The 27,446-nt window shown below is 33.8% G+C and overlaps 1 protein-coding gene across 3 annotated transcripts; it reads left to right on the top strand.

The window, feature by feature from the left end:
- LOC127731656 (RNA polymerase-associated protein LEO1-like) lies at window positions 1-27,195 on the top strand. Of its 3 annotated transcripts, none has more exons than XM_052240411.1 (13): window positions 1-62; window positions 4,817-5,000; window positions 5,061-5,614; window positions 7,459-7,539; window positions 8,105-8,199; window positions 8,868-9,010; window positions 10,366-10,450; window positions 14,981-15,099; window positions 17,665-17,799; window positions 19,734-19,869; window positions 21,694-21,865; window positions 22,369-22,481; window positions 26,088-27,195. In XM_052240411.1, exons 1-13 carry the CDS (start codon window positions 17-19, stop codon window positions 26,229-26,231), a joined length of 2,007 nt encoding a protein of 668 aa, XP_052096371.1. In that variant the 5' UTR covers window positions 1-16; the 3' UTR covers window positions 26,232-27,195. The 3 variants fall into 3 exon arrangements, with proteins under 3 accessions (XP_052096371.1, XP_052096370.1, XP_052096369.1); XM_052240410.1 differs by having other exon boundaries at window positions 4,817-5,423; window positions 5,466-5,614; XM_052240409.1 differs by having other exon boundaries at window positions 4,817-5,614.
- The last annotated feature ends 251 nt before the right edge of the window (window positions 27,196-27,446 follow it).

The following is a 27,446-nucleotide window of genomic DNA, read 5'->3' as shown; positions in this document are numbered from 1 at the left end:
AAATTAGCCAAACAGCATGGCGGAAAGCAGAGAATTGTTTGGCAGTGATGAAAGTGGAAATGGTATAGTCTGTTATACATATACATTTTAAATGATTAACTCTGAAATTACTACTCCAAATTATGACGACAAAATCAGTAGGCTTCGTGATGAAAGTTTAAATGTACCTATCACATGTATTGTAGAAAAACTAATTCCACAAAAAACTGAAAAAGATGAAGACAAATTTCAAATTCCTACCAGGGTATAATATCAGACGTGTCATCATACCATATCAAGATCAAGTCGACCTGCATACATAGGTTTTTTGGGTTGATTATTGTTTGTTAGTAATTACAAGAAATTATCTTGAACCATTTGGAATTTTTCGCTACACAATTTACAATTACACCGAACACTTATTTGGATATGGATAGGACTGTTCATTGTAGTTGAATTTTTGGCAATTGGATTGGATGAAGTTTTTATTCTCCATAAGGCACAAACTACTTAAGCCTTCTGTTAATTTACATGTAACGTGTAATAGTCAAAAGACACTTACCTGGTGCACTGGAGTCAATATCAACATAATATTAATTAAATTATAATATATTGTTGTTTATTATTACATGTCTATTGTCAAGATAGCATTGCCTATGTTATTGTTTTTGTGCTATATGCCATCCTGTGGCCCTAATTTGGTGAAATAAAATATTGTTTCAACTTAACCAGTTTACCTTTTGAAATTTTTCTTGAGTAAATTTTTTCTAGCAAACAAAAAAATATGTGTTTCTACTTACCAATCGTTAACATGGTTAACCTATTCTAATTTTAATAGCTGTATAAGGACACGGAATTCGCCATGTTCATGGACACTTGAGAAAAATATTCTGGAAAAAATTTAAGTTGTTGCAGAGATGTTTACAATTTTATGAAAGCAATAACGGCAGTCTCCAACCATGTAATTCTCTTTTCCAGTTTTTTCCCAACCACCTTTAATTTAATTATGTAATAGCACTTAATGTAATAAACACATATTCAATTCATATAAACATATTAATTCAACTTACAATATCAGTATAAATCAAGAAAATTTGTTTCAGAATTCCAATCACATGTCGATTTCTGTTTACCTTTTTTTCGTTCATATGAACCGGACGTTGGCCAATAACTAGGTCGGGTGCGTTCGAACAACTTTCACCGTACGGTTTCTTCAATCCAAGAATTCCAATCGTAGATATATCAACATTGTCACAGAAATAAATCTTCGTGGGCGCCAAATTATGTAATAGCACTTTCTAGGGCTAATAAAACACAATACTTTCTTCTGAGGTGGATTCGTTTTATTTCTTGACAAAATCAGGATAATAACAATAACTAAATAAATACCCTACAAAATAAATACAATAGTAAGATTCTGACCGTTTATCGAATAAATAATCTGGTACATATGTTTCTATCCATGTAATGTGATAAACAAATGTTTTACTAATAGAAATAGAAATAAATCTGTTCTGCATGTATTTTCAACAATATGCTTATATTGTTGAGCGTATCTGACAAAGTTTAGTCCATATGCACTTAACGACTCATATTATATAAACAAGTCTAATATACGAAAAATGACAAAAGCGGTTAACACAAACTTTAACATAAGCAAATTAACAAAACTAAAAGCAAAAGCTGCATGCTGTATAAATGCCGTAAGCATAAAATAGCAACAAACAAAAATACGAACATTACAAAAATAACACTTAGCTTACCCAGCATGAGGTGCAAAGGCCTCCTGAATTATCTAATTGGAATTAAATCACATTCCCAGGATTACTTAAAAATATACCTGTATAACAAATAAACAAATTGTAATCCATGTTTTACTGTAATAATCCACCTGTTTACGATATGTACTCTTAGTTAAAATAATCAATCAATACCACATAACTTTTATTACGTTTATGTCTTTACCTTTAAAAGTATTTAAAGCATTCGTACCGGAACACTCGAATTCTCATACAATGTGTATTAAATTAATTCTTTACCAAATTAGTTAAAAGTACTTTATTTATGAAAATATAAAAATTACGTCTCTTAAACCATTTAATCAAACAGATAATACTTCACTGTACTTTATCTATTTTATATCATTTTAAAGCATTCATCTCGCATTCAACATTTACGCATCGGCCTTTCATTCTAAATATTCATTCTAGGTAAAATAATAAATATCTGGACTATTAACGTATAATTAGTAATAGAGAAAGATAACTGATCTGTATATAGAATATAGAACACTAAGAAAGAATATTACTCAAACTTAGAATTATATCAAACACATATGTCTATGTCCACCATTATATCAAAAAGTGATAGCCAGTATATAGAACAAAAGAAATATAGCGCCAAAACATAATAACCAATAGAAATAAAGAAAGTGTACGGTCCAATGAACCATGAAAAGAAAATCTTTGAAGTAAAATACAGTGAAACCAAAGTTACCCAAACCAGTAGAAAATGTCGTCTGTCAATAAGTCCAACTGTCAAATAGGCAAATGAAATGAACTATGAAAATAAATATACTAATCAATTAATTACAATCTGTAATTAATATACTCATACCTTTTAATTAATCAATATAAGTCAGATAATAAACAAAATATAATACCATAAACTAAATATAAAAATATACACAATTACTGTAAAACCTACAGTCTACCACAATTTCAATATCTTTCTTTCTATTGTCCTCAATTTCTGATAATTCCCAATATTTTTTATCAATTTTTGATTTATTTTACCAAGTCCCAGAGGCAAAACACAGACATGCTGTGGTGTTGACAGCCTCAACAATTTGTTAAAGTTTATAATTAGGTCAGTTTAAGGGGAACCATTTATAGTTTGTCAATGATATTTGGTATGCAGTTGTATTATCATAGGGACATCTCATTTCCATGGTTAAACCATTACCATGACGTCAGCCTATTCATTTACTGTGGATTCTTTTTCTAGAATCAACGCTTCCTAAATCTGTCACTTAAATTGACTAATCAAATTATATTCAATTGTTTCCTTTGTGCGCTTAATTTCATTAAGTTTGAATTGGTCAATTTACTGATTTCTGTTCACTAATGGATTTAATTTAAAAACTTTCCTTTATTTTTTGTAATTTGTATATGCCTTCACTAGGAATAGAACCCCTCCTTGAAATCTGTTATGCCTGACTGACATCAACACATTGACGAAACCTCTCGGCTACCAATGGGTTGCAATTTAAATGTCTTTTTATACGACCATGGTCGTATATTGGTATCACGTCGTCGTGAGTGTCATCCGAAGACATTTGGTTCCCGGACAATAACTAAAGTAAATGTAAATTGAAATCTATGAAATTTATACACAAGGTTTATAACCACAATCGGAAGGTTGGGATTGATTTTGGGGGTTATAGTCCTAACAGTTTAGGAATAAGGACCAAAAAGGGGCCCAAATAAGCATTTTTCTAGTTTCCAGACAATAACTTGTGGAACAGTGTATGGATATCTCTGAAATTATACCACAAGTTTCCATTCCTCAAAAGGGATGGTTTGGATTGGCTTTTGGGGTTATGGCTCTAACTGTTTAGGTATTAGGGGCAAAAAAGTGAGAAAAAACAAGGGTGTCCTGGTTAATGGACAATAGATAAAAAGTACAATGTTATGTTTGGATTACCTCCCTTACACTGCTTTTAAATTATGTATAAAGAAATGTTGTATTGTCTTGAGGTGATAAGCTGTCAATTTATTTTTAGAAGTTACTATTTAAAAATGCTGATTAAGGAATATTAATTTTAGCCATGATTATGTATATCATTTCTATTTTAAGACTTTTATGATGCATTTAAATGGGTAATTGTGGTTGCAAACTCCATTGGAAATTTGTATTGAGATTATGACCATATCTTGAGGGAAAGAATTTTTTTTTTGGAAAAGGGGGGAGGGAGGTGAAAAAAAAAATTAGGGGGGGGGGGGGTAAAAAACAAATTGTGATTGGGGGACAATTTTTTCTCATTTCAGATTTCAGAAGTTAAAAAGAAAATTTCCTCAAATTTTTTTTTTGGGGGGGGGGGGGTTAAAAAAAATTTTTTTTGTGGGGTTCAATTCACAACAGCATAGTGTATTGCACAAAAGCAAAAAAATGAATATAAATTCAAATCATATAACCAATTCTAAGTTCTCTGACTACAGTTATTCTGTGTCAGATACCTATTATGGGTCAAATATTTAATTACAATCAAAATTTAGACCAGTATCAAGCGCGAATATTGTGTCCATTTTTGCCCCAGCTGTTCAGGGTTGGACCTTTACAAATGTTTATTCGCAAATCCATTTGAAACTTTTGGTTAGTTAAAATGTTAAAGTTTGTGGTTATGTCAGTTTAAGGGGTAAAGGTAAGTCAATTGGCATTTGTGCGTGGATTATTGTATTAGTATTAACTTTTCTTCTTTCCATGAAGGGGAGATAACATCTACTCCAAAGTATTGTGTAAATGATAGAAAGATGGGTAAATTTGTTGTATTTCGAGTAACATTGAGTTAGATCTATTGATCATGGTGGGGAATGGGAAGCACTCAAGTTTATTGTTTATTGTTAAATTGTGGAAGGTTGCATTTTCCTTCAATTAGAATTCTATAAGAAATTTTAGCTAAAGGAAAGTTTGATATTATGGGTGGTTATGAAATATGATACTCCGATATGAAATGAACCTCATCCTCTACTGCATTTTGACAATATGATGTTTACTTGGAACTCCATAGGGACGTTGCTGTACAGTGTATAACTTTATGGTCTTTTTATTTTTTCAGAAAGTGATGGAAGTGGTCATGGATCAGTTCCAGGAACCCCAGGTGGAAGTAGTCCAGCACATTCAGGGAGTCCACCTGGAAGTCCAGCCCAACACAGTGGATCAGAACATAGCCTGCAAGGGACACCAGTAGGCAGTCCTCTTGGGAGTCACAGATCCCACAGGAGTGGCTCTAGAAGTCCAGGGTCCCATAGGAGTGGCTCTGGAAGTCCACATTCCCATAGGAGTGGGTCTAGAAGTCCAAGGTCCCATAGGAGTGGCTCTGGAAGTCCACATTCTCATAGGAGTGGCTCTGGAAGTCCACGATCCCATAGGAGTGGCTCTGGAAGTCCAAGATCCCATAGGAGTGGCTCTGGCAGTCCTAAATCTGGAAGCCCTATGTCAGTAAAAAGTAGATCAAGGAGCCCTGGTTCAGTCAAAAGTCATTCTCAAAGTCCAAGGTCAAGATCAGGCAGTCCAAGATCAAAATCTGGTTCTCCTAAATCAAGATCTGGAAGTCCAAAATCTAGATCTGGCAGTCCAAGATCAAGATCAGGGAGTCCAAGGTCAAGATCAGGGAGTCCAAGGTCCAAATCAGGAAGTCCAAGATCCAGATCTGGGAGTGCAAGGTCAAGGTCAGGAAGTCCAAGATCGAGATCTGGGAGCGCAAGATCAAGGTCAGGAAGTCCAAGATCAAGATCTGGCAGTCCAAGGTCAAGATCAAGAAGTCCAAGATCAAAGTCTGGCAGTCCAAGGTCAAAGGCAGGCAGTCCTAGGTCAAGGTCAAGATCTCGATCAGGTTCAAGAAAAAGTGGATCAGGTATTTATTTTAAAGATGAATATACAATGGTGTACTATAAGTGTCACACTTCCAAATCCCTACATACATAAATTCAACCAAACTTTTCAATTTTAACAGTTCTCTAAATTGTTTACCTTAAATATAACTTCATAAGTTATGCATACACTATATCCTGAATTATGCATATTATACATGTATTAACTCTCTACATGCCAATTTTCAACCAATGTTTAGTCCTGTAGTGACACATGGCATTCTGGAAGTAACATACTACTAAAAATAGCACTCTGGTTTTTTCAGAAAATCTTAATTTGCATACTATTAAGCACACCTGCCCTAAAAGTGCATATTGTAGTAAGGTTTATAATATTAAAAGCTCGAGTGGACTTTGTCATTTTCACCCACCCTATTTCCCTGCTTTAATTTGACCTTAGATTATTATATAAAAAGACAAGGTATTGTTTGTACAGTTCTTGTGATGATTAAAAGAAATTGCTTGTCCTCTCCATAGAGTGCCCTCAGGGGATAATATAGAGGTTTCGGCCACCCATCTTGAAATAGTGTGAAAGACAAGTCTATCAGAGCTGCAACCTACATTTAGGTCTAATCTTAAACAATCAGATTAGAACTAGTGTTTATTCTGACCTCATTAAGCTTAGTGTACTGTAAACCAACTTTAAATATTTTGGCATTTAGCCCTTTCTGTTGACTTCAATGTGATTAATTTTTGTGATTTTTGGGTAAAAACCCTATGGTACTGAGAATCTGAGATGATTTCTAAATCTTCCAAGGTTTATCACTACTTTTGAAATACACAAAATATAGTGCATTGATAATAACATTCTAAACATCCTATCCATGAACATTTCCAGAAATTTATCAATGAAATATATGCAGGGTTAATTTCCTACAACTGTCACATATAAGGGAATATTTTTTTTCAACATTTTTTCGTATCAAAATTAGTTGGTTTGCTATTTCTTTTGAAATAAAAATGTAAGAACAAAGAGAAGTGACATATATTTAACCCGTGTTTGAAAATAACATATAGATTCCACCACTGCAACAAGTGTGTTACCATATTTCTCCACTCAAGACAGTTAAATTTTGAAGTTAATATTTAAAGCGCAAGGCTTGCCGAGCTTTTTAAATAATTAAAATTTAACTGTTGAGAGTAGAGAAATATCGTAATACACGAGTTATAGTGGTGGAATCTGTTTCTCTAATGATTTTTTGTCCTTCCTTTTCAAAGATTTTCAGAAAGATATGTTCTTAATATGTGACATCATCAGATATGGTCGCCTTTTTCATGACGTCACAATAGGAAAATTCAGAAGATTTGACGTCATAATTAAATTTCGACAAATCATTTGCCGAGAACAGATATTTCACTAGTTAGGAGAAATATTTTTCTCACACCGATCAAGAAATGTAAAAATAGCACAAAAATAAGGGAGAAAAAATATTCATATTTAATTCCTAAAATTTGATTAAACCCGAGAGACAAACAAGAATGCACTTTTCATTACAGATACATGTACTGGGTATTCATTACATATACATGTACTGGGTATTCATTACAAATACATGTACTGGGTATTCATTACATATACATGTACTGGGTATTCATTACAAATACATGTACTGGGTATTCATTATTATGCACAGGAAAAGCTGAACTAAATTTTGAAGTATGTTCAAGGAAGAACAAATCTATTGCTTTGTATGCAATCTTCAGGAAAACCTGGAAATCATTAGTATCCAATAAAAATATGCTTTTTCCTTAATGCAAGAAAATAAATAACCATGAAAATAAATGAATCCACTGTACGTCAATAATTATGACATTATTATGTTGACAGGAAGTGATTCAGATATTGGTAGACGAAAGAAGAGGAGGATTATGGGTAGTGACGAGGAAGATCAGAATGGGAGAGTAGATGGTAAGATTTGTTACAGCTTCCAACTGAAACAGACAAAGGAATATAACTCTTAAAGATCACTTGAATGTTTGAATGAACCATTTTCATAAATGTATTGTAAGCTTCTTAATAGCAGTGATTAATTAAATTCTGAAAGAGTTAAGCCCCTTGGTTATATTAATTATATAATCAAAATCAGGAATCAACTCAAATTTCCTATAGTTTTTCTGTTGCCTTTTGAGGAGATTGGAGCTGAAAAATTTCCTCTTGTTTTCATAGCCATAGAAAATACTGTAAACCAACTCATTTTCGTGAGTGATTTATTTTCGAGACTTTCACGAGTAGAAAAATAACACAAATATAAATCATCGTGTATATGTAAAAGAAAGTGGATCCTTCTTTATTTAACTATAACTAGATAACTATCCACCAAAGTTTAAATGAAGTGGATGTAAGCAACTATATGCAACTTTTCTGCCATTGACATTGAGAAAACCCATACCGTATAGTCAGTAATAAAAGGCCCTGTCATGAAAAATATGAAACAATTCAGTTGAGAATACATTGTTTACTTATCTACTTGTAGCTACAGTTGATAACTTGTTTGGAGATGCAGACGATATCAGTTCAGATGAAGAAGACAAAGAAAAACGGTCTGAGGCAGGTGACAGAGATGATCAGGTATGTTCTGAAGCAGGTGACTGGGATAATGGCTTCAGAAATCCTCCTAGGATCAACATATTTAGGCTACATCAAATAGAAAAGCTATTAAAAATATATATGAAAATGACCCATGTCCCTAAATAACATTTCCCTTCCTTCCCTCGGACATTACTTTTTGTAGAGCCTATGACATTTATATCATGAAAGCGACACATACATGTAGCCATCCTAGATTATATCGTCATTGGCGTTGTCAAAGTTTCGGTTCAGTGTGTAGTGTTTCTGTTATCTATAACTTGGTCAAACATTCAGTGAATTTTATGAAATTTTGACGAAAGTTTTTTAAAGACCAAAAGACGGAAAGAAATCTGATTTATTATTAAGATCTATATTTCATGTGTATTAACTGAGTGTTTTATTTTCTGTGAATGCACACGAGGCTAGTGTACACATGTTCATTATGACATAACTTTTTATAATGAATGCCAAATAGGGTGTTGAGCCAGATCTGCCTGAACATGACAATGTTGTAATGCTAGGTTATGGTGTCTATACTTTTTTCTTTTTATTTTGGGGGAACAGAAATTCAAAATCAAAGATGGTTAACTTTGTCAATAAATGTAGAAAAATTAAAATAATTTGTTTAAAATTATAACTTCAATTTCTTGATGTTATTATTTTTACAGAGAGGGAGAGGTTCTGACGAAGAGGAAGAAATCGAAGAGCCACAAGAAACACTTATAGAAGTAGAGATCCCTCGTATCATTACAAATCTTGGCAAAACTATACATTATGTTAAACTTCCAAATTTCCTCAGTGTAGAAACCAGGTAATGTGCCCCTTGTATCATTACAAATCTAAGAAGAACTATGCATTATGTAAAATTTTCCTTAAGTGTAGAAAACAGATACATGTACCATGCCCTTGTATCATTTTCAATCTAGACAGAACTATAGGTGTAATACCACCAAAACATATTATGTCACATCTACGTTTCATGCTAAAAAGGGTCCAAAAAAGGTATTACCTTAAATTTGACAGTTGTAGGAAATTAACCCTGGGTCCTATTTTTTTATGGTCAGTTTTTATGCCCCCGCCGTAGCGGAGGGGGTATTAAGTTTTACCCTTATCCGTCCGTACGTATGTCCGTCCGTACGTCCCAAAGTTGGTTTCCATTTTCTAACTTAAGTTTGCCTCTACCAAATGTTATGAAACTGATACACAATTCTTATTACCACAAAACACAGATCAAGTGTGAATTTTGGTGGCGTCACTTAAACGGTTGTAGAGTTATGCCCCTTTACAAATGGAAAAATTGCTGAATTTTTCGTTTCCATTCTCTAACTTAAGTTTGCCTCAACCAAATGTTATGAAACTTATACACAATGCTTATTACCACAAAATACAGATCAAATTAGATTTTTGGTGGCGTCACTTTTACTGTTCTAGAGTTGTACCCCTTTACAAAATTTTTCGTTTCCGTTCTCTAACTTAAGTTTGCCTCAACCAAATGTTATGAAACTTATACACAATACTGTTTACTACAAAACTCAGATCAATAACAAATTTGGGTAGCGTCACTTTTACCGTTCTTCAGTTATGTCCCTTTATAACTTTATATGATATGCAAGCAGGGGCATCATCTGTGTCCCATGGACACATTCCTCATTTATTTTTTCTAAGTCATAAATATGTTTCTTGGGTGTTTTAAAGCACCATTCTCTTTTTATTTCATGTTCCTATAAAATATTTTGGAAACTTGAGATGACATGGTTACTTAAAGTTGTAAACAGGAAAAGAAGGGATGTAAAATTGCTTGGTTTACTTTAAATTCAGAAATTATTGTGTGCATTTATTATTGCGATTTTAGAAGAATGGACAAATTAAGAACATTTGCATAAAGCCATATGTAAAAGATATCAGAATGCGAGTTCTAATTATTACAATACTTACCTAGTTGCATTATTTACATAAATAAAAACCTCGCAATAATTTCTGAACTTACAAGGCTTCCTGTGATAGTTATTTTTCATATTTTTTCTGAGGAGTTTGTTTTTCACAGCAAATTAACACAAATCAAAATGATTGGGAATATATCCAACTTGGATCTTCTTGTATATGAATAAATACCAAATTGTAAGAAATTTATAGGCCTTATAAAATATTATAATATGTGTGTTATAGGCCTTATGATCCAACATCATATGAAGATGAAATTGACGAAGATGAAGTTTTGGATGAAGAAGGTCGAGCAAGGTTGAAGCTGAAGGTAAATAAATAAGGTCACTTTGTTCTGACTGAAAACCAATGTTAAGGTTAAAGGGGGAAAAAAATCTTTCTTTAGTCCGAATGAGGACCAATGTCTAACCTTGCTCTTAGGTCTTCCTTAGGACCAATGTCAAAGCTCACTGTTAGGTCTGACTGAGGATTAATGTTATCGTTTACTCAGGTCATTTCTTTTGATTCAGATAAAGAATAAAGATCATGTTTTTAAAGTATTCCCAATGTTAATCAGTAATAATTGTTAATGGAAATGATGAAATTCTGATTTTTTTATTACAGTAATTTAAAATGAGTTACTTTTGTCAAAATGCAAGTGATTAGATGGATGAAACATGTGTTTTTTTGGTACATGTATATCCAAATTAAGTATTGAAATTTAAATTGGTCTGTCTAAAGGCCCTGTAAGACCCCTTTTGGCGCAAAAATATAGCATTTCAAAAATTTGTTAAAAATGTAAACTTTAAGCTATTTATCATGTTTATTGGAAAGAAGAATACTTTTGTTACATAAATATGGGCTTGTTTTTATACGCCCGTTTACAGGATGTATTATGGTGTACGGTTGTCCGTCTGTCCGTCCTTCCGTCTGTCCGTCGTCAACATGTCGGACATTAACAAAATCAAAAATGCTTTAACTAATTTGCATAAAACTTTGATGAATTGTTTATATCTATTGACGTGAGCTCCATTTCGTTTTTTATAAAATTTAGATTTTACGTTTCCGAGTTATGGGGTTTTATTCATTAAAAAAAGGGGGATTTTCCAGTTTTTGGACAATAAGTCGAGAATGCTTTCACCAACTTGCAAGAAATTGTTTATATCTATTGACATGAGCTCCCTTTCGATTTTTATAAATTTTAGATTTTACGTTTCTGAGTTACAGGGTTTTATCCATAAAAAAAGGGGGGATTTTCCAGTTTTCGGACAAAAATTCAAAAATGCTTTCAGCAATTCTTATGAAACTTTGGTGAATTGTTTGTATGTATTGATGTAAGCTCCCATTAGAATTTTATAAATTTTACATTTTACATTTCTGAGTTATGGGGTTTTATTCATTAAAAAAAGGGGTGATTTTCCAGTTTTCGGACAATAACTCAAAAATGCTGTCACCAATTCTCATGAAACTTTGGTGAATTGTTTATATCTATTGATGTAAGCTCCCTTTATATTTTCATATATTTCTAATATGACATTGAGAATTAATTGAACTTTATTTGTTTATAATCTGACAACAGATTTACTAAGTATTGCACAACAGCAAGAAATCTTTAATTGAATATACTGTGGATTCATCATTATTCGTTGGATACCAATTTTCGTGGGTTTCGTGGGTACAGATGATCCACGAATTCAAATGTTCAACGAATAACATATTTTCAATAGGCTTTGCATACAGAAATTGACAAAACCATGAAATCAAATATCCACGAATATGCAAGTTTTCATTAATCCACGAAAATTGATACCCACGAAAATAAATGAATCCACAGTAAATTCAATTCATATAACCAATTTCAAGTTCTTTGAATAAGTTTATTCAGAAACCTATAATATGTCAAATATTTAATTACAATCCAAATTCAGACCTGAATCAAGCTTGAATATTGTGTCCATTTTTTTCCCAACTGTTCAGGGTTGGACCTCTGTGGGCGTATTTAGCTGCGCTCAGCGAAGCAGTTTATTGGCATTACACTTCACATGCATCAGGTACTAGCATCATTAATTCATGAAAAATTACTGAAATCTTCACAATTATAGCATTTGTGCTAATTTTTAGACGTTTTTAGTCTGAAATGAAAGTGGCCACACTTATGTTCAGTCTTAATATTTAAATACATGTTGCATTTGATGATGATACAGGACATATTTTAAGGTTGAAACTGAACATGAATGCGGCCTGTTCCAACTTGGACAAGAAACATCTCAAAAGTGACGATTTTTTGCATATTTGATAGAATTTTTATATTTAAGCTTGAAAGACCAAATGAGATCAAGTCTTATGCATAAACTAATTGAATCGAGTGAAGAAGACACTTAAGTGTTTAAAAAATGTCAAAAATCCTTCATCAGATGTAGGCCAAAAAAGTCCTTACCAGACCTTCTCCTAGGATAAAAAAAGAGATGATTGTTGCTATATCTGAACTGAAAAACTCCAGAGAAATGTTTTTTTTAAATTTTTATACGACCGCAAAAAAATTTTTGTGGTCGTATATTGGTATGACGTTGGCGTCGTCGTTGTCATCGTCGTCTGGCGTCGTCCGGCGTCGTCCAAAGACACATTGGTTTTCGCACTCTAACTTTAGTTTAAGTGAATGGATCTCTATGAAATTTTACCACAAGGTTCAATACCACAAAAGGAAGGTTGGGATTGATTTTGGGGGTTATGGTACCAACAGTAAAGGAATTAGGGGTCAAAAAGGGGCCAAAAATAAGCATTTTTGTAACTTCCAGATATAACTTGTGTGTTAGTGTATGGATCTCTCTGACATTGTACCACAAGGTTCCATATCACAAAAGGAATGTTGGGATTGATTTTGGGGGTAATTGCCTCAAAATTATAGGAATTAGGGGCCAAAAAAGGGGCAATAAACAAGTATTTTTTTAGTTTCATGACAATAACTTGTGTGTACGTGAATGGATCTTTCTGAAATTGTACTACAAGGTTCCATATCACATAGGGAAAACTTGAATTGAGTTTGGGGGTAATTGCCGAAACGTTTAGGAATTGGGGGCCAAAAAGGGGCCAAAAATAAGCATTTTTCTAGTTTCCAGACAATAACTTGTGTTCAAGTGTATGGATCTCTCTGAAATTGTACTGCAAGGTACCATACCACAAAGGGAAGGCTGGGATTGATGATGGGGGTAATTGCCTCAATATTTTAGGAATTAGGGGCCAAAAAGGGGCAAAAAACAAGCATTTTTCTAGTGTCAGGACAATAACTTGTGTGTACGTGTATGGATCTTTCTGAAATTGTACTACAAGGTTCCATATCACAAAGGGAAAGCTGGGTTTGAGTTTGGGGGTAATTGCCCTAAACGTTTAGGAATTTGGGACCAAAAAGGGGCCAAAAAACACATTTTTCTAGTTTCCAGACAATAACTTGTGTTCAAGTGTATGGATCTCTCTGAAATTGTACTGCAAGGTACCATACCACAAAGGGAAGGCTGGGATTGAGTTTGGGGGTGATGAATCATAAGGGGGTTCAAAAAATTTGGGGGGGGGGATTTTTTTTTTTTTCCTTTTTTTTCTTTTTTTCCTTTTTTTTTTCTTTTAAAACTGATTTATATTTAAAAGCAAATAATAATGATATGGTAGGAGATACACACCAAACAGGATGTGTAAATTATTATATAATAAGTATTGTGCAATAGCAAGAAATTTTCAATTGCACAGTATTGCACAATAGCAAGAAATCTTCAATTGCACAGTATTGCACAATAGCAAGAAATCTTCAATCGCACAGTATTGCGCAATAGCAAGAAATATCCAATAGCACAATATTGCGCAATAGCAAGAAATTGTCAATTGTACAGTATTGCGCAATAGCAAGAAATATTTAATTGCACAGTATTGTGCAAAAGAAGATACTTCGTATAAATTGCTTATTTCTTGACCAATTTCAATGGGGTTTTATTCTTGAATTCTTGGGGTTCTTTAATATGCTGAATCTAACCGTGTATTTAGTTTTTGGATTTTGGGCCCCGTTTTTAAATTGGTCCACATTGAGGTCCAAAGGGTCCAAAATTAAACTTTGTTTGATTTCATCAAAAATTGAATTATTGGGGTTCTTTGATATGCCGAATCTAACCGTGTATTTAGATTCTTAATTTTTGGTTCCGTTTTCAAATTGGTCTACATTAAGGTCCAAAGGGTCCAAAATTAAACTTAGTTTGATTTTAACAAAAATTGAATTCTTAGGGTTCTTTGATATGCTGAATCTAAACATGTATTTAGATTTTTGATTATGGGCCCAGTTTTTAAGTTGGTCCAAATCGGGGTCCAAAATTAAACTTTGTTTGATTTCAACAAAAATTGAATATATGGGGTTCTTTGATATGCTGAATCTTACCATGTATTTAGATTTTTGATTTTTGGGCCCCGTTATCAACTTTGTCCACATTGAGGTCAAAAGGGTCCAAAATTAAACTTTGTTTGATTTCATCAAAAATTGAATTCTTGGGGTTCTTTGATATGCTGAATCTAACCATGTATTTAGATTTTGGATATTGGACCATAATAGGTGAATGTCCAATTTAAAATTTTTAAGTTCTTAGACCACATTCATTCTGTGTCAGAAACCTATGCTGTGTCAAATATTTAATCACAATCCAAATGCAAAGCTGTATCAAGCTTGAATGTTGTGTCCATACTTGCCCCAACTGTTCAGGGTTCGACCTCTGCGGTCGTATCAAGCTGCGCCCTGCGGAGCATTTTATTTTTTATTCTATAGATATTGAAGTCATAACAAAAAATAAGTTATCAAATCCTTTAATATAATTTTGACCTGAATTTTCAGGTAGAGAATGCTATTCGATGGCGAAAAGTAAAAGATGCAGATGGCAATGATGTATTAGATGAATTAGGTGCACCGAAGAAAGAAAGTAATGCCAGGATTGTACGATGGACAGACGGCAGGTAAGAAAGTAATGTTTAACCAATTCTTTTTAAATTTAAGGTAGACCAGGTGTCTTTTTCTGAGGATCCTTTCTTGGCACGTTGCAAATATAATTTTTATACGATCGCAAAAAAATTTTTGTGGTCGTATATTGGTATGACGTTGGCGTCGTCGTCGTCCGAAGACACATTAGTTTTCGCACTCTAACTTTAGTTTAAGTGAATGGATCTCAATGAAATTTTACCATAAGGTTCAATACCACAAAAGGAAGGTGGGGATTGATTTTGGGGGTTATGGTACCAACAGTTAAGGAATTAGGGGCTAAAAAGGGGCCAAAAATAAGCATTTTTGTAACTTCCAGACATAACTTGTGTGTAAGAATATGGATCTCTCTGACATTGTACCACAAGGTTCCACATCACAAAGGGAATGGTGGGATTGATTTTGGGGGCAATTGCCTCCAAATTTTAGGAATTAGGGGCTAAAAAGGGGCAAAAACAAGCATTTTTCTAGTTTCATGGCAATAACTTGTGTGTAAGTGTATGGATCTCTCTGACATTGTATCACAAGGTTCCATATCACAAAGGGAATGCTGGGATTGATTTTGGTGGTAATTGCCTCCAAATTTTAGGAATTAGGGGCCAAAAAGGGGTAAAAACAAGCATTTTTCTAGTTTCATGACAATAACTTGTGTGTAAGTGTATGGATCTTTATGAAATTGTACTACAGGGTTCCATATCACAAAGGGAAAGCTGGAATTGAGTTTGGGGGTAATTGCCTCCAAATTTTAGGAATAAGGGGCCAAAAAGGGGCCAAAAATAAGCATTTTTCTTGTTTCCAGACAATAACTTGTGTTCAAGTGTATGGATCTCTCTGAAATTGTACTGCAAGGTACCATACCACAAAGGGAAGGCTGGGATTGATTTTGGGGGTAATTGCCTCCAAATTTTAGTAATTAGGGGCCATAAAAGGGCAAAAAACCCAGCATTTTTCTAGTTTCAGGACAATAACTTGTGTGTAAGTGTATGGATCTTTATGAAATTGTACTGCAAGGTTCCATATCACAAAGGGAAAGCTGGGTTTGAGTTTGGGGTAATTGCCTCCAAATGTTTAGGAATTTGGGGCAAAAAAGGGGCCAAAAAACAAGCATTTTTCTAGTTTCCAGACAATAACTTGTGTTCAAGTGTATGGATCTCTCTGAAATTGTACTGCAAGGTACCATACCACAAAGGGAAAGCTGGGATTGAGTTTGGAGGTGATGAATCATAAGGGGGTTCAAAAATTTGGGGGGGGATTTTTTTTTCCTTTTTTTTCTTTAAAATTTTCCATTTTAATTTGGTTATTTCTGATTTATATATAAAAGCAAATAATAATGATATGGTTTGAATAGGTAAATTAAAATTTTTTAAGTTCTTAGACCACTTTCATTCTGTGTCAGAAACCTATGCTGTGTCAAATATTTAATTACAATCCAAATTCAGTGCTGTATCAAGCTTGAATGTTGTGTCCATACTTGCCCCAACTGTTCAGGGTTCGACCTCTGCGGTCGTATCAAGCTGCGCCCCAGTGGAGCATTTTATTTAGTTTAAAAATATTTTACCAAGTGTCATTCAATATACAACAGAGACATATAAACCTTGAAATTCAAGGATTATACTATCAAAATATTAAGTGTTAAGTGTATTTAAAATTTTCAGAAAAATTTTTTATAAATCAAGGGCAGATAATTATACTGAATTTGATAGGAAAATTGTGTTTTTTGGATTTTTAAAAAAAATAAGGCACATGACCCCTATTTTTAATTGTTATTCAAAAATTGTTAATGAAAAACAATATTCTCATTGAGTCTTAGCCAATTGTATCGTTTAATGTTTCCTCAAGAAGGAAAAATTAAGTTTCCCCTATATAACCCATATGAAATAACGTTAATTTCAATGTATTTTAACGAATAAAGAAAAAATAGTGATTTGTTGTACTATTTAGAGGGTTTAAACAAATGCCAAATATTTGTGTTTGTTCGAATCAATTTTTCAAATTGGCCATTAAACCCAAATAGGAGAAATTTTAAAGAAATTTTCATTATTTGCCTGTAGCAAGAAAACAAGTTCGTGACACCATTTTAATTTTTATTTTCTTAAAGCATATTATAAACCAATCTTCACATATTTTATTTCAAAATTCTATCTCATAGATTTCTTTTTACATTTTTATTCACAAAAAAGAGTTTTTCCATGCAAAATCTATGCAAATTTGGTCAATTTTGCAAGACTTGTAGCTTGAAAAATAGCAAGGGGACCCATACTTTCTATTATATTTATGAAAAAAACATGGAAAAATCTACATTCTGGCACAGTAGGAAAAAATTCTATATGAGGAAATCTAAACCAATGATCCACCTTGAGACTAGAAATTGTTGATGTCCATACAATGCCTGACCCAGAGATGATGAGCCATTAATTTTGATGGTCAATTTTTTTGATATTTCAGCATGTCATTACATTTGGGCCAGACATTGTTGTTGTCCATACAATGCCCTACTCAGAGATGAGCCTTTAATTTTGATGGTCATTTTTTTTATATTTCAGCATGTCATTACATTTGGGCCAGGAAATATTTGACGTCCATACTATGCCTATTCAGGGAGATTTTAATCACTTGTTTGTACGACAAGGTACTGGTTTACAGGGTCAAAGTGTATTCAGGACAAAAGTGGCCTTCAGGTAAGAACTTTTGTTTTTTTTGTTGTTGTTTGATGTCATTATAAATGTAGAACCCACATCTTCTTTTATTATAAACCAACTTATTTTTGCTGATACTTTTTTTTAGCAGTCAACTCTTTTGGTTAATTTCCATGTGTACATTTGAGGCCATTTTCTAACTTTGTTCATATACAAATAAAGAGCTAGGGTATGATTGCCAATGAGACAACTATCCACCAAAAACCAAAGGACAAGGATGTAGACAACCATTATTAGCCTTCAGGCCTACAACACTGACCACAACCGTTATCAGCCTTCAGGCCTACAACACTGACCACAACCGTTATCAGCCTTCAGGCCTACAACACTGACCACAACCGTTATCAGCCTTCAGGCCTACAACACTGACCACAACCGTTATCAGCCTTCAGGCCTACAGCATTGACCACAACTGTTATCAGCCTTGAGGCCTACAACACTGACCACAACCGTTATCAGCCTTCAGGCCTACAACACTGACCACAACCGTTATCAGCCTTGAGGCCTACAATATTGACCACAACTGTTATCAGCCTTGAGGCCTACAACATTGACCACAACCGTTATCAGCCTTGAGGCCTACAACATCGACCACAACCGTTATCAGCCTTGAGGCTTACAACATTGACCACAACCGTTATCAGCCTTGAGGCCTACAACATTGACCACAACCGTTACCAGCCTTGAGGCATACAACATTGACCACAACCCATACAGTATAGTCAGCTATAAAAGGCTGAGAGATAACGAAATGTGAAATAGTTTCAAGAGAAAATTATCGGCCTGATTTAATGTTATAACATTCAACAAAAGCAATTATGAAAGATTTCTACCACTGAACTACAGGCTCCTTGCTTGGGACAGGCTTATTAAGAGAGAGGTTTGGATTACGGATGCTAAACCACTCCCTAACATGGGGTAGCTGTGTAACAGCTCAACATAAGAATGTACTTTAAAAAATTAGTTAAAAAAGGCTTGACCCATCAGATTCTAATAAGCACAAATACAACTTACAAAATGACTGACGACACAGTAAGGATCGAAGAGTAATGACATTAACTGAAAGCTACTGTAAATTCAGAAATTATTGCGTGCATTTATTATTGCGATTTTTTCATTTTAGACTTAAATGCGATTTTAATTTTTACGATTTTGAGAAAAATCCTGTTTAATTCATATGAAATATTTCAAAATGCGTGTTTAAATTATTGCGTTTACAACTCTGTCGCATTTTTCGCAATAATAAAAACCTCGCAATAATTTCTGAATTTACAGTACTTTAAAGCCAAATGTTAATGATGATGAGTAAAATAAACACATCACTCAAAAGACATTAGATTCCAATATATTAAAATGTATACATCATTATGCATGGTACTTATTTCTGTGAATCACAGATTTTTAAAAATATTCAAACAAATGATTATTTGCTGTAGGCATGAAGGCATGAAATCAAATATCCAGGAAAATATAATTTTTCCTCATATTAAGAAAATAATGATTCATCAGTAAGGGAATATTTAAACTTATGATAAAAAAAATAATACCCACAACATATTTCTGGAATTACCCTCTGGGCTGATTGATTTAAATGAATGTAACCATATTGTTTAAAAAACAGGCAGATGATACCAAAGGGATATTCCTAATTTATAAGTCGGAAAAAAAAAACCTGACAAATTCCTTGGTTAAAAATGACAAAAACAATGAAAAGACAAACAAGTGCACAAAACAAAAATTACAAATCTATTCATTGAGCAACACAAACCCCTAAAAAATCGAGGGTTAAGTGTTTTTAACCAATTATCGCCCAATAGAAGTTTAGCCACCATAGATGCTGATAGGCTTTTGGACTCAAAATTCACTTTTAGATTGGAAGTTTTAAAGTTAATTTTATACTTATTTTTTTTCCACAGACCACATTCTACAGAATCCTTCACCCACAGAAAAATGACATTGTCATTAGCAGACAGATCAACAAAAGCACAAAAGGTCAAAGTATTACCCATTCACGGCAAAGATCCTGATGCTAACAGAACAGAAATGATAAAGGTACATATTTAGAAGTAGTGGCTCTTATCCCGTCAAATATAAATATGATGCTAACAAAACAGAAATGATAAAGGTACATATTTAGAGGTGTAGTGGCTATTATACCATCAAATGTTAATATAATGCCAACAGAACAGAAATGATAAAGGTATATATATAGAGGTAGTGGCTATTATCCCATCAAATGTAAATATGATGCTAACAGAACAGAAATGATAAAGGTACATATATAGAGGTAGTGGCTATTGTCCTAAAAATGTAAATATAATGCTAACAGAATAGAAATGATAGAGGTATATATATAGAGGTAGTGGCTATTATCCCATCAAATGTAAATATGATGCTAACAGAACAGAAATGATAAAGGTACATATATAGAGGTAGTGGCTATTGTCCTAAAAATGTAAATATAATGCTAACAGAATAAAAATGATAGAGGTATATATATAGAGGTAGTGGCTATTATCCCATCAAATGTAAATATGATGCTAACAGAACAGAAATGATAAAGGTACATATATAGAGGTAGTGGCTATTATCCCATCAAATGTAAATATGATGCTAACAGAACAGAAATGATAAGGTACATATATAGAGGTAGTGGCTATTGTCCTAAAAATGTAAATATAATGCTAACAGAATAGAAATGATAAAGGTATATATATAGAGGTAGTGGCTATTAAACCATCAAATGTAAATATAAGCTAAAAGATCATTATTATGATGAATATTGTCCAAATTAGAGTTTTGATCCAGATCTCATAGTTTACTGTAGCTGGAAATGTGACAGTCAGCAGAGCTTGGAATCCTACAGGAGCATATTCTTTAAAAATAGATAATTACCTTATGGATCACCATATACATTCTACTGGAAGTTTAGGATATTCCAAATTGATATTTTTTTATTGGTTAGCTTGTTGCTAAAATATAGGATGTTTACGTAAATTTCCTTGTTTCTGTTTTTGCCGCACATTGAAAATTTTTGTAGAGAACATTTCTTGGTCGATAAACTATTTTTATCTTTGTCAGTTTGTGGTGCTTTTTACAAATCATATCTTTAAGAAACAGTCAAACCTGTCTGAATGGTAAATTCGTTTCAGCGGTTACCTTCCTCTAACAGTCACTCTCAGACCCTCCCAAACGGTTTCTCTATATAATTTAATTTGTTTCAGCATTCACCTGTGTAACGCAGTTAGCTGTTACTTTATTTTTGCACGAAATCGTCATTTGCATCAATTTTAACAATGGTTAATAACTAAAAATATAATCATGATGAAAAATATATGTGTTTAGTATTGAAGTAAAAATGAAAATCAGAACCCGTTTGCTACCGAGATCATGCAGAAGGAGGTGCATTCGTGAATTCCTCTTGTTCTATTCCTTTCAGCTTTCCTTGTAATCCTATTTGCAAGTATCATACATAATTAATAGGTAGCAGTACAACAGACCACATCAACAATCCACTCCTCTCAATAACAGACAAATGCAACCAACACATGATGAGGGTCTGGATGGGGGGTCTCTTCTTTTCTCTATTCTTTATTTTTTTGGTCCATTTTTCTCTATTTTTTATATTTTTTGCCCATTATTCTCTATTCTGTAAACCCCCATCCACACCCTTGTAGATATCCTGACTAGGTACAGACAATAGGGTTATACACGCCCACAAACCTTCTCCTTTGCCTATCTAGGTCAAACTAAAACACAATAGATTTTGCTGCTTCATTTTGTACATTTCACTAATCATTTTTTCTTATTTTTGAATTTGTTGGTCAGTATAAAATGTTGGCCTTGTCAAAACTAAAGTTGAGTCATATTTTACAGAAAGAGGAAGAAAAGCTGAGAGCAGCCATTAGAATGGAAGGAACGAGGAAAAGACAAAAAGAAAGACATGTTGCTAAGGGTCTCTCTGGTGGTTACCTAGAAAGTGGGGATGAAGAGGAAGAAGGGGATATCTCCATAGCAGCCATTAAAAAACATTACAAAAATGCTAGAGGTAGGTCATAAATGTGCGAGGTAGATAGCCATAAAATGTTTACATAAATATGCAAGGTAGATATCTATAAAATGTTTTACATGAATGTGCTAGGTAGATAGCCATAAAAAAAATGTTTACATAAATGTGGGAGGTAGATCAGAGGTCAAATCTTTTCGAGAAGCTAAAATTTCGGACATCCTTAAAAAGTTAATAAATTATCCTAACATCAACTAAATTTTGTAGTTTGAATGATAATTAAAAAAAAAATTATGAACCTCCCAATCATTCGAAGAATTGTCTTAATTGCCCCACCATGTACAAAATATTTCTGAATTGTTTAGCCATTCACAGATCACTCCACTTAAAACCGATGTTGACCCTCAAATAATTGTTTTTAGTGAAACTTATAAATCACTTTCATCAGTTTCATGTCAGAATTTGTTATTAATTGTAGGGTACAAATCCTTTTTAAGACTTTATGGGTATTATATTAAATAATATGTTATTTGATTTTTTTTCAGACCGCCCTAATATACCAGACATTTACTCAAGTGATAGTGATTCTTATGATTCTGACAAGGAACGATCTGGAGCACAGAGGCTGATGAAGGCTAAGAAAGGTCCAGTGGAGGATGTAAGTTATAAGGAAGCTTTTGAAATAATTTAAACAAAGTGGAAGCCTGTGAAACTTTCATGAGAAAATAAATGAATCAACAGTGTATAGAGGATTTCTTAGGAATAAGAATTGTGTTACCTCGATGCATGCACAAATTAAAAAATTTTGTATTAAATTTATGTAAGGTTGAACTCAAAACTTAAAAGGGGCCTCCATGGCCGAGTGGTTTTAAGTAGTTGAACTACTGTATCACTAGCCTGTCAACACTAAGGTTGTGTGTTCAAATCCCACACGGGTCAGGTGCACTCTACACCAATTTTAATTGACTAGGATTGTCAGTTTTCCTACCGAAGGGAGGTGGCTTCCTCCACCAATAAAAACTGACTGCCCCGAATTAGCACATAAGGGTTGAAAGTGGCGTTAAACAGCAACCAATCAATCAATCAATCAAACAAAACTTTTAAAAACACATTTATAATAGATACCAACAATAAAATCAGTAGGCTCTTTTCTTATTTTTAGGCAGTTAAGCTGCCTTATGCGAGCACCCTAGATTTGTGTTCTAATCAATAAATGCTGAAATACGGGCCATTGTTATTATCTAGCTGGCTATTATGTTATTTATAACTAATTGGACATTTTTTTAATACTTTTATTTCTGGAATACAAAAAATATGACCAGAAAAACCTTAAATGATCGTCGAACTACCCAAAACTGTTGAAGTTGCACATAGGAAGTAGTGCTCAATAGAAATCCGTACGTAGTTTATTATCCCCTGTGCTTTTGGCTACGATGTCAAAGAACAATTGTATGAAATATTTCATCGCCGAAAATCGGTAATTAGAAGTCGTTTATATTTCCCAAATGGCAAAATGCGCAGGAATATTGTTCATGTACAACAAATCTCTATGATAAAGGAAATAAAGGTATATAAGTGGGCGGTAATTTTTAACTTATCTTGCCAAATAAGGTGGTTGTTATTTTATGAATGAAACGAGGTCATGGAACAGACGCGGAAATCGACGTCGATGGGATGTTTTAAGTAATGTGGACAACTCGTCCCCGAGACAAGTCGGACCGAATCAACTCAAACCGTCTAAGAAGACAACTTTGACCGTTTGTCAGATATACTTGGGGTTTCATAAAATATTAGACTACATGTCTAGCGGAGCCATTAATCTTTTGTTTGTGCATTGGGGTCTATTTAGGGGTATTTGGAGGGGCCTGAAGAAGGGAGGGGTTTACTATAGAACCCTATGGGATTTTATTTTTTTAAATTTTCAAATGACTATTTCTCGAAAACAGTAAGTGATAGACACATGCAGTCTTCAGTAATGAGAACAGGACAATAAAAAAAATCAACCAAAATATAGGGTAAGTCCCTGGGGGTCATCCCAACCCCATTCAATTTGAAAATGTACATTTATCTTGTAAACCGTCGCGATCCCCACCCCTAAACAATATATATACTTGTAAGGGACAATAAAAGAAATCAAATGAAAATAATTTGAGGGAGTCCCCGGTGTCGTCCCACCTCCTCCTGTTTGAGAACTTGGAAATGGTCACGATCCCCATCCCTTAACCATATATATTCATGTATGGGACAATAAAACAAATCAAATGAAATATATGGAGAGTTCCTCGGGTCACCCTACCCCCTCCTGTTTGAGAACTTGTAAACAGTCGAGATCCCCACCCCTAAACCATATATATTCATGTATGGGACAATATAACAAATCAAATGAAATATATGGGGAGTCCCTGGGGTCACCCCATTCCCCTCCTGTTTGAGAACTTGGAAATGGTTGAGATCCCCACCCCTAAACCATATACATTCATGTATGGGACAATAAAACAAATCAAATGAAATATAGGGGGAGTCCCTCGGGACACCCCACCCCCTCCTGTTTGAGAACTTGTAAACAGTCAAGATCCCTACCCCTAAACCATATATATTCATGTATGGGACAATATAACAAATCAATTGAAATATATGGGGAGTTCCTCGGGTCACCCCACCCCATCCTGTTTGAAAACTTGGAAATGGTCGAGATCCCCACCCCTAAACCATATGTATTCATGTATGGGACAATATAACAAATCAAATGAAATATAGGGGGATTCCCTGGGGTCACCCCACCCCCTCCTGTTTGAGAACTTGTAAACAGTCAAGATCCCCACCCCTTAACCATATATATTCTTGTATGGGACAATATAACAAATCAAAAGAAATATATATGGAGAGTTCCTCGGGTCACCCCACCCCCTCCTGTTTGAAAACTTTGAAATGGTCGAGATCCCCACCCCTAAACCATATATATTCATGTATGGGACAATAAAACAAATCAAATGAAATATAGGGGGAGTCCATGGGGACACCCCACCCCCTCCTGTTTGAGAACTTGTAAACGGTCGAGATACCCACACCTAAACCATATTTATTCCTGTTCATCATTTCAAAAAGATTTGAATGACATACAGGATCAGTCTCCTAGGTGTCACATATGCATATCACTTTACTAGACTAAACCAATATGAACTGGACTTTGCCCAATGTCAGGAGACCATGGGAATGACGAAATATGGGGGCTTTGTTTGGGAGACTTCCTAATGACATCCTGTTACAATTATTTCTTGTTTATTATAAAATTTTATTGATGCAAAAAATGAGTCTAGGTTAATTGAATTTACTTTAATTATTTATTCAATTATTTCTGGGCCTATAATAATTTTCATTTATGGCCCATTTTAAAGAAAACATATAAATCTTTCAAGCAGTGTAAAGCCTAAGAATGTTTGACCAACTGTTTTATAATCACCTGTCATTTTATTCCAAACTTGGTATGGAGTAACATCATGCACTTGGGGGTGAAGATGGGGGTCATTTACATTGATATATGAGTTGCTTTTGAAAACCTTGATGAAATATTAATTAATTTGCCTTAATAATCAATTTATTTAATGAACATAAATGTACAATATACGAATGTTTAATGTTTGTTCTTTCAAATCTTAAAAAAATTGAAGCAACACTGCCACAGTTTTCATAATTACTTTAGTACGTTTGCCTTGGTTTTTGGTTAACTGCCTACAGCGCTTACATCGCTTTGATTATGCACCCGCCGTAGCGGTGGGGGCATTAAGTTTTACCCTTGTCCGTGTGTTTACAAATAGAAAAATTGCTGAATTTTTAGTTTCTGTTCTCTACTTAAGTTAGCCTCAACCAAATGTTATGAGACTTACACACAATGCTTATTTCCACAAAACTCAGATCAAGTTCAAATTTGGGTAGCGTCACTTTTACCGTTCTTCAGTTATGTTCCTTTATAACTATATGATATGCAAGCAGGGGCATCACATGTGGACACTATCCACATTTATTTATGTTTGAAATAAAGATAGTTTGTTTTTATACATGTTGTAAAAATGGCTGTGTATATCTTGAGCTTCCTCTACAATGCTTTACTTTCCTTTTGATATAATGGATTGACATATCCAACTTGTCTTAATGGGTGTTACATGGATTGCTGTGAAGAGCCAACTTAAAAAGCTCCTTACATCCTGGTAGCATGCTCCTAGCTTCTTTTTAAGAATAAATCTGTGATCTCTTTATTATTTTGTAGGATTCAGATTCTGATACAGGACATAAAAAGAAGAAAGCCAGAATTGTAGAATCTGATGAGGAAAGTGAAGCAGGAAGTGGTGGCGGTGGCAAGCAGAGTGGTAGTGAGTCAGAGAAAAATAAATCTGGGTCAGAGTCAGAATAGACATGAATTGTATTGTACTATTGAAATTTGTGTTATAAACATGGAGAAATGTGTTTTGTGAGTGATGTATGAAAGTCTGAATGTTGTATGATGTACAGATCCATTAATCATTATGTATATTTATCATGGACATATAGAAATTGAAAAGTTATTTATCTTGGGTTCAAATGTAATATTTTTGCAACACCAATTCTAATTGGTCAGACAGTATCAATATGTTTTTCATTATTGGCTTCTGCATACTCTGTTGGTTCTCAGAGACAGATTTTTTTTTTCAGAGGGGGAAGGGGTGGGGGGGGAGAGGCCCGCCCCCTTATGGAGCCATTGTTAATGCATAGTCTTTTTACATGTCACACTCCAATTGTTGCCTAGTGTGGAGGCCCTCCTTTTTTCAAAATCCTAGATCCACATCTGGTCTTTGATGTAATTATAGGTATAAAAATAGTACTTTATTGTTAAACTTCAAAGGAAGGATATAAAATATATTAGAATATTTTAAAATTTACTATTATCAATCTTGTGATTTATTTTGGTGAAAGGGTATGCAATTCCTGCTTTAGTAGTTATACCTGTTTAAATGTTGGTAAGTAAATAGAGTTAAAACACCAGCATACATGTATATGTTCGTTGGTTGTTGGTTGCATAATGGCCAGTGGCAAATGTTTCATGCATGTTCAGGACGATGTACATGTATAATGTCATGTATTTAAGTACACCCAATTTGTAAGCATAAAATCTCAATTTGATACCAGTAGTTAAGAGGTCAAGGGAGATAACTCTTTGAATCATTTATGTGCTTGTTATAGGCAGTTTCATCATTGCTTTTTAAGCATTTGTGTGAAACAGACTTAAATTATCTATGGAATGAGAGAAGTGAGAGAATGATGGATGTGATTTGACAGAGATAAAACTATGTGCAATTTGTAAATATAAAGATAGAAATAATAAAAAAAAACCAAGAAAATGAATTAAGTTTAATATTATTTTAATGCAAAAAGGGCAATAAATCTCTCACCAGGTACAAAATTCACATCCTGAAAACCACTACCATTATACATAAAGTACCAATAATATTAGGAAACAAAGCAAGAAATATAGGAACAAACTGATAATATCAGGAAACCAAGCAAAAAATAGAGGAACAAACCAATAATATCAGGAAACAAAGCAAGAAATATAGGAACAAACCAATAATATCGGGAAACAAAGCAAGAA

Source organism: Mytilus californianus, unplaced genomic scaffold (genome assembly GCF_021869535.1).
Source record: "Mytilus californianus isolate M0D057914Y unplaced genomic scaffold, xbMytCali1.0.p SCAF_20, whole genome shotgun sequence".
NCBI lineage: Eukaryota > Metazoa > Mollusca > Bivalvia > Mytilida > Mytilidae > Mytilus > Mytilus californianus.
The sequence above is the reverse complement of the archived record's forward strand: the minus strand, read 5'-3'. Positions and strand labels throughout refer to the sequence as shown.